Below are 8,767 nucleotides of genomic sequence, written 5' to 3' on the forward strand. Positions count from 1 at the left end.
GCTGGCCTGGGCCTTGGGCTGCTCCAGCTCCAGGCCGGGACGAGGGGCTCCAGAGGGACCTCAGTACACCATTCCTCAGCCCAGACTCAGGGCCTACAGGTCAGGGGCAGACGTGTCACCCAGGAGAGCAAGGGCCAGCTGGGGGCTGGGAGGGTCAGCTTCTCCGGGCCAGCTGAGTTCAGAGGGTCAGGCCGGCCTACTGCCCCATAGAGCTCCGGGAAGCTGGAGCCTTCAGTTCCATTCAAGTTTGAGGCCAACTTTGCTGATGCCGCTGACAGCACAGATGGGCGGGGAAGCAACAGAAAGCAGCTCCAAGAGCAGAGAGAAGACTGCTCTTCTCCCGAGTGAGGCTTTGGCTAAGTCAGGGAGGGTGTGTGTGCGTGTGTGTACATCACCCAGCCTCCCTCCCTCCCTGCCCTCCTCAGAGATGCTTTTCAATTCCCCTCTCCCCAGAGAACCGCCCAGCAGCATTCTGCCTCTGCCCCAGCCCAGCCCAGCTCAGCCCAGCCCAGCTCAGCCCTGCCCAGCCCAGCCCAGCCCAGGGGGACTTGGGCCAGCCTCTGGCTTCCACTACTGACCCAGGACCTGCTCTTCTGGGTTGGGGGCTCTGGATGGGGAAGAAAGACAGAGTGGGTCAAAATGGGTGTGTCTTCAACTGTCACGGGAGACTGAGCCCTCTGCAGCTCCTCTACTGGAGGGGGCTCCTGCTTCTCCTATCTGTTGGGAAATGCTGGCCCCTGGACCTACTGCATCCCACCTCGACCCTGACCTCCAACGCCCAGAGGCGTCCAGGCCAGAGCCTGGCTCCTAGCTCCGGGAGGGTCTAGTACTAGTGTGGCCCCTGGATTCTGCCTGGACCCTCTGAATGGGTGTATGAGCAGTTCACCAAGGGGTGGGGCAGAGGGGCTATTAGGGAGGAGTGTTGGCCCCATCTCATGGCCATTAGAGCTTTTCTAAGGTGCTTTTAAAAAGCCAGCAAAGATCCTGTTTCAGGAGCTCCTTAGGGCAGATGCCGGCTCTGAAGGGCCTCGGTTCTGGCTGCCTGTCCTCTGTCTCTTTGTTCTCTCATGTCTCCTCCCTCCGTTTCTGCCACCTTCTCTATTCTCTGCATCTCTTTCTATGTCCCCGATCTCTCTCCTTACATTGTTTTATAAGGTGACCTAGAACCACCAAGGTGTGTGTGTGTGTGTGTCTGTGTATGGTTTGGAGGAGGGCATAGGTCATGGGGGTTGGGGGTGGGAAGTTAGAGGTGAGAAGGGGTCTCAGAGGTTGTGGAGTTCAAATCCTTTGATATCACAGATTAGAAAAGCGAGGCCCAGAGTCATCTCAAACTGTATCCCAATCAGATATCAATCCCTGGTCCAAGTCCAGGGGCTGGTTTGGAGCAAGATGAGCCATTTTAGTGGAAAGAAATATCTTTGGGTTGTGTATCAAGCTGGCTTCAGAAATGTTGCTTCCAACAAGGGCCGTGACTAGGCAAAGGAGGCAGAGTGTGACCGGCAGGGAGTGGAGAGCTGGCCACAAAGGGATGGGAGGAGGGCTCCCCCAGGCCAGGGATGGGGCAGAGGGAGTGAGCTGGGCTCTTGTGCCCAGGAACTTCCAGAAACGTGCTAATGCCATTTTATTTATTTATTTTTTAACATCTTTTTTGGAGTATAATTGCTTTACAATGGTGTGTTAGTTTCTGCTGTAGAACAAAGTGAATCAGCTATACATATACATACATCCCCATATCTCCTCCCTCTTGCGTCTCCCTCCCACCTTCCCTATCCCACCCCTCTAGGTGGTCACAAAGCACCGAGCTCATCTCCCTGTGCTATGCGGCTGCTTCCCACTAGCTATCTATTTTACATTTGGTAGTGTATATATGTCCATGCCACTCTCTCACTTCGAGAGAGTGGCTAATGCCATTTAAAATAAGAGACCTCCTGCAGAGGGTGGCAGGTTGGGTGCCTGAGACCCCTAGACTCTAAGTCCGTGTCCAGCTTGGACAGAATTCCATGTTACAACCTGGGAGCTGATTCTTGGGGGGATGGACTCAGGCCCTGTGGACCTACCGCTGCCCAGCCCAATTCCATAGCCTCCAGCCAAATGTGACTACTAATCGCCTGAAATGTGGCTCATCCACACTGAGATGTGCTGTAAGTATAAAACATATACTAGATTTCAAACACTTAGTACGAGAAAAAAGAATGTAAAATGTCTCGTTAATACACTGTATATAGATCGCATACTGAAATGATAATATTTTGGATATACTGGGCTACATAAAACATTATTAAAATTAATGTCACCTGTGTCTCTTTTCTTTTTTTAATATGGCTACTAGAAAATTTAAAACGTGGCTTGCATTATATTTCTATTGGGCAGCACTGGCCTGGAGGACAGAAGGAAGCTGACATAAAGGGATTTTTTGACTTAATAAAAACTCGAAGAGAAGAGAAAAAGCCAAGAAGTCCCCAGGGTGGCCCACGGCAGCGAGGTTACCAGGTATGCTGGGGTTCAGGGACTTGGGAGCCGGGTTTGCTCTGTCGGCTGTGAGATCCTCGGCTTGTGGTGCCATCTAGTGGCCGAGTGGTGGTGAGGGAAAGGACCAGAAGTGGGAGTGGGAACCAGGGAGAGGCGCAGAGGCGAGGACCAGAGCACCGGGATTGGGCTCCGGGGCTGGTGAGCCCAACCCAGCCAGCTGCTCCTCCTCTGGCCCGGTCCTGCCCCCGCCTGCAGGTGCGGCCTCCCCACTCCCCCCCCAGCTGAGGTCTTCAATGGAGGCCCACGGGCCACGTTCATCATGCAAAGTGGGTTTGGCCTGCACAGTGTTGGCTCAACAGTGTTTTTTAAAAATCCATTTCACATAAACATGGGGGTTTCAGACTTTTAACATGAAGATCTGGGAACCCTGGGCCCATTTTCTGCAGAGCAGCAAGCAGCTGGGCCCGCTGCAGCCTTTAGAAGGGAGGGCGCTGAGCTCCTCCTCCGACTCCGCCCTCACGCCGCCCGCGGGCCTCAGGTGGCCGCCTGCGCTGTGAGCGCCTGCAGCTACACAGGTGTATTGGCCTTTCTGTTCCGCTGCGGGGTGGCCTCGCTGCTCTCTAGTGTGGATGTTGGGAACTGAAGAAAGTCACTCTCCTCTCTGTGCCCCCTCCCTGATGGGCTGTGAGGTCCCAAGATGGGCTTGGAGTGGGCAGGTGTGACCCCAGCTCCCTCGCCCAGGGCCTGACTTGCAGTGATGGCTGGCTGAATGACCCAGAGGAAGATGAAGACGCCAATAAAGTGCCCAGGGTGTGTCCACGCCGGCGCTAAGTCCACCTCTGCCCTTCCCACCCTTGGGACACCCCGGGTGTGAAGGATGCTGAGATGTAAACAGTGGAGTGGAAAATGGACAGGGAAGCAAACCTCAGAAGGGTAGGTAAGTTCGAGCTTAATCCAAGGGGAAGAGGTAAAAAGCCCCCCTATATCTGTACCCATGGCCTTTTTTTTTCAGCCGTGTGGAGCTTAATTCCCCGACCAGGGATCGAACCCGTGGCCCCTGCAGTGGAAGTGTGGAGTCCTAACCACTGGACCGCCAGGGAATTCGCCCCAAGGCCCTTTTTATCCCCAGCATCGCCTTGGGTGTCAGGAAACCATATGGGGCTGATGAGGCAGGAGTAATTAAGAAAACTCCACTTCTCACTGAGGCCTGCCTGGGCCCAGCTCCAGTGCTCCAGGCAGCCTTCTGGTGTCTGCACACACATACACACATACGTGCAAAGTGTGAGCAAAACGTGATGTGGTCATGCACCCATCAGCAAGCACCCCAGTTTCACATCCAGTGAGGTGGGGTCCCTCCAAAGGAATCCTGCTGTCTGTGCTCAAAACATTTCCCTACTCCTCTTTGGAAGGTGCCCTAAGGAAACAAAACTTTCACCTTTTAAAAACAATTATCAAGAACCTAATGGAGGGACTTCCCAGGCAGTCCAGTGGTTAAGACTTCGCCTTCCCAGAAATAGAGACACAGATGTAGAGAACAAACGTATGGACGCCAAGAGGGGGAAAGTGTGTGTGGTGGTGGTGGGATGAATTGGGAGATTGGGATTGAAATATATACACTAATATGTATAAAATGGATAACTAATAAGAACCTGTTGTATAAAAAAATTAAATTACAAACAAAGTAAAGATTAAAAAAAAAAAAAGACCTTGCCTTCCAATGCAGGGGGTGAGGGTTCGATCCCTGGACGGGAAGCTAAGATCCCACATGCCTGGCGGCCAAAAAACCAAAACCTAAAACAGAAGCAATATTGTAACAAATTCAATAAACACTTTAAAAATGGTTCACATCAAAAAAAAATCTTTACAAAAAAAAAAAAAAAACCCTAATGGATACTAACCCTGTTACATCCTCCCAAATTCTCTCAAGGTCTGTTCCTGCACCTGTTTGTCCACACTTATAATCAGCGGGCACAGACCAGTTTGTGATCCGCTCCCCGAACTCACCATAACTGGCATCCTGTTACAACACTAGAGAATGCTTTGCCCGTGCCTCTGTGGCTGGGCATCTGTGTTGTTTCAAAATCTTTCATCGATAGGTACAGTGCCGCTGGGACTGCCTTTTTGCAAATTTGTTTTTCCTTTTGGATTACTCCCTTGGGGTATTTTTACTGCGATTTTGCCAAATTGTTCTCTACCAAAAAGGGAACAGACACACAGTACAAGTAGAAATCTGTAAATGTGCCCTTTTCTCCATATCCCTGACAACACTGGGTCTTAGAGTTGTTATTTACTTTGCTGGCATGTCTCATTCATTATGCTGTAAAGCTGCTAAAAGTGCTGTAAATTGTTATTATTTTCTGCCCTTTCAAAGTGAACCCTCTCTCTCCTTTGAACACTATTTGAGGGATCTGTTGGGATTAACCTTATAGACACATAATTTCTGTCTTGAGGTATCAGTCGTTCATGTCTTTTGGCCATAACTTTTAGCAGCTCTCTCTTATATGTGTGTTTTCTCTTTCCAGAACTTTCCTTTTTATATTCATTCAGTGCCTCTCGTATTATTTTTCTCTATATTTGGATAAACCTATGTGGTCTTGGTTGATAACTTCCATTTCTTTATCACAGATTTATCTTCTTTCCACAGCAAATCAGTTATCTTGGAGAACGGATATGGTCTTAGGAAGCCGATTAAAAAACTCAAGCAAGAGTTCCAGAAAACCTGGAAGGCACATAATTAAAGGTATTCTGGCCTAGTATCCCCTAAAGAATCAGGGAGAGGAGGGCGTACCTGTTAGGTCAATACATACACATATGCACACACACACATTCACAGATCTACACATCTCTGTAAGCATGCACAAAATGTGCACATGTTAAAAAAACCTCAGAATGCCAGGCAAATACTTATCATCTTGTAAATATGCAGATGTGTGCAAACAAATAGCCCTGATGAAACAATGTGTTAATGTGTTGGAGGCTTTAGTTTATAAAACACCTTCCCATGCATTCTCTCCTCATAACAACCCTGTGAATAGAATCTGTCTTAATAGCTTCCATGCAGTGAGTGCTTTGTGGGCCAGGCACTATGCTAAGTGCCTTAAATGCATTCTCTCCTTTAGTCTGCACAACAGTCTATGATGTAAGTACTTATTTCAGCCCATTGTACGGATGGAAGTACCTAGGCTCAAAGCCCTTAGGCGATTTGCCAAGCTCCTTCAGCTGGTAAGTGAGGAGACAAATCCTCGCATCCTCGGGCTGACTTCACAGTCTGCGGCGCACTCCCGCTTCTACCTGCAGGGGGCGCCCTCGCCCTTCCAGGGCTGAGAGTGCAACCGGGGAAGAACGTCACTTCTTTCCATCCTGGAACTTTGGAAAGCAGGACTTGATGGTCATTTTATTATGTTTCCACAGAATAAAAACCTGAGGCTGAAGCAAGGTGGAAGCATTGTCCAGGCTGGTCTGTCATAAAATTATAATATGCAAACAGTACTAAGTTGTGGAACACCTTCTAATTGCCAGAAACTGTACCTTAGAACGAATGTTAATGCTCACAGCCACACTGAGGTGAAATCACCTGTGTCAGAGGTGAGGCACTGGAGGCTTAGAGAGGTTAAGTGGTCACACATGTAGTAAGTGGCAGAACAGAGATTGGATCCCAGGCCAGTCTGGCTCTTTCCTTTCCGCTCTTAGACTGTGACACTGCCTCTCCCTTATAGGGCAGGCTCAGTGGGCAGGCCTGGGGCCGAGTCCCACATTTTGCTCCTAGCTAGGCCCCAAGACCCCTCTGCCCCAGAGTCAAAGCCTTCCCGTGATCTGTGACACATCTACCTGCCCTGTGAAATTTGGAGCCATGAGGCCTGTGGACCAGATGCCAAGTGTGCCAGCCAGTGTCTCACTTGCAGAAAGCAAAGACACCTGTAATCAGGATGGTGAGCCTCATCTCAGCTGTTCTGGGGACCCTTCACTCCTCCCTGGGTGACTATAGGCATCTCTCCAGCTTCTGTGGGGTCCCCCATTCTGAGCTGTATAACTCCCCCCACCCCAAGCTGGCAAGAGCCCAGCTCTCCAAGGAGACCAGAAAGCCCTCAGGCCTCCCCTGGCACACCTGGGTCCTCACCCCAGCAGGCAGCACCTGCAACATCAGCCGGGCCAGCCCAAGTGAGACCGGACACAAGCTCAGAGTGCTCGTCTTAGCTGCAGAGCAGCTCTCCAGACTTCTCTGGGGGGCTGGCTGTCCCTCCCACTTCCTCAGCAGCCTTGGCCCGAGGCCCACTTTCCTGGATTCCAAGTCTGCCCCTCATCACAGAGGCCCTGGCTGCACTGGCCCACTCTTCCCTGGGAGCTCCATCCGCCCATAGCTTGGGGTACAGGCAGGACTTACCCCCAGTCCTTGGCCCTGGCCTCAGCTTCCTTCCCTGAGACTGGCCCAGACTCCGCTCTCATTGCCACCATCTCTGTGGCTCACTGCAGACAGCAGCTCTGCGAGGGGGGTGGGGGCCAGAGAGGAGGCTGACCACATCCTTAGCCTCCCGGTCCCGCTTGCTGTCTCCAGATAATGTCTTCTCCCACAGAGCCCCTCACAGTGCTCCGTCACACCTGGGGTCTCACCAGGAACCAACGTCTCCAAGTACCTACCGTGGGCCTCACTCAGGCCAGGGCCCAACATTCCGGGGGGAGCCTCCAGGCCTCAAGCCCCTCAGGCCTTCTTGCCACCCTGGGCTCCTGGCCCCAATAGAGTCCTGGTAGCAGACAGAGACGATAGCTTCTCCTTTTTATTTAGCTGCTCCTGATGGCCTCTCCCAGATCACAGACTTGGGGCATCAGCACAGGCAGGGGGAGGGGACCCCACACTGTGCCCTCAGACCACACCAGCTGCCCACCCACGCTCCCACATGCCACCACCCCCCTGTCCAAACGTCCCCATTCTCCTAAAAAACAGCAGGACTTAGAGGCACAGGGATGCAAAAGTCACTTTCCAAGAAGAGTTCGTCAAGTCCAAAGGTAAGAACCCAGCAGGATCCTGTTCCTTTTGGAGCTGCCAACCCTGGCTGGGATTGGGGGTGGTTAAGGGGTGCAGCCCCAGGCTCCAGAGTTCCTTCCCACTGGCAAAGCGCCTCCTTTCCCCCTCTGGCCTCAGCCCGTTCAGTTCTGCCCAGGATGATTTTATAATCTTCCCTTCTGTAGTCATCGGGTCATTGGCTCCTCCCAGGCCGGCCCTCCTCCAGGGCCGCGGGTGCTCTCGGTGCCGGGTCAGGAGTGCTGGTAGCCCAGCCCGGGGCCCGCTCGCAGGTGGCCCCGCGGCCAAGCAGAGGGAGCCCCGAGACTTCGGCGCCAGCTTCCCGCGGAGGCCTGGGCCACGCCCCGCGCCTCGGCCGCCGCCCTGGCCTGTCCCAGGGGCGTGTGCCGGAAGCACGAGGCGCAGCGCTGCGCGAAGGGCCCGGCGGGCGGCGGCGCAGGCTGCGGCGGGCTGGAGCTCGCGTCCCCCGCGTCCCCCGCGTCCCCCGCGTCCCCAGCGCCCGCGGTCTGGCCGTAGCACTCCAGGTGCCCGCAGGGCCAGCGGGGCGCGGGGCTGGCGCGCAGCACGAGGGAGAGCGCCGTGATGCGGTGGATGGCCCTCCGCAGCGTGGCGATCTTGGAGAGCCTCTTGCCGCCCAGGTCGTGCCGCAGCGCGCGGCGCAGCGCGTTGAAGGCCTCGTTGTAGTCCAGGATGCGCTTGCGCTCCCGCACGTTGGCCGCCATGCGCCGCGCTTTCGACCGCACCGGCCGGCTGCGCTTTCTGCTGCCCACCACCTCCTCTGCCTCGCCCAGGCCGCGGGGACTGCCGTTCTCTCTCAGCACCCCAAAATCCCTCCCGGCCTCCAGGCAAGAGCTCCCCAAGTCCTGGGCAGAGCCTTCGTCCCCCTTCAGGCCCCTGAGGCCTGGTCCCGGCGCGCCTCGGTGCATGGCCTTCTCCCGGGCCTTGCTGCCCCGGCTCCGGCTCCGGCTCCGGCTCCGGCTCACAAGCCTGACAGTCCACCTTCCGAGCGTTGACTCCTGCAGTCTGGACACTCCCGGGACAGGCCCTCTCTAGCTGGGCTTTATGGCACCACGTGGCTCTCCGCCCTCCCCATCCATCCATCTCCCTCCTCCTGCTTTATTACCTGCCTCCAGGTAGGTTGGTGAGGGAGGAACCCAGAGGAAGGAAGCAAGGAAGGGAGGACGCATGCAGATTCTTGTAGGAAGGGACCAGATGGGCAGCCGGGCCACGCCCAGGGCAGTACTCCAGCCGCAGGGAGAGCTTGCCCTGCTTCACTCCAGG

General features: G+C 54.2%; 1 protein-coding gene across 1 annotated transcript; it reads right to left on the reverse strand.

The window, feature by feature from the left end:
- Positions 1–7,719: 7,719 nt before the first annotated feature.
- BHLHA9 (basic helix-loop-helix family member a9) lies at positions 7,720–8,412 on the reverse strand. Its single transcript, XM_068529506.1, has one exon. The coding sequence runs from the start codon at positions 8,410–8,412 to the stop codon at positions 7,720–7,722; it is 693 nt and encodes a 230-aa protein (XP_068385607.1).
- Positions 8,413–8,767: the final 355 nt, after the last annotated feature.

The sequence above is a fragment of the Eschrichtius robustus genome, chromosome 20, assembly GCF_028021215.1.
Source record: "Eschrichtius robustus isolate mEscRob2 chromosome 20, mEscRob2.pri, whole genome shotgun sequence".
Classification (NCBI taxonomy): Eukaryota; Metazoa; Chordata; class Mammalia; order Artiodactyla; family Eschrichtiidae; genus Eschrichtius; species Eschrichtius robustus.

Coding starts and splice junctions, on each gene's coding strand:
- BHLHA9 (XM_068529506.1), bottom strand. CDS start 8,412: ATGCACCGAGGCGCGCCGGGACCAGGCCTCAGGGGCCTGAAGGGGGAC.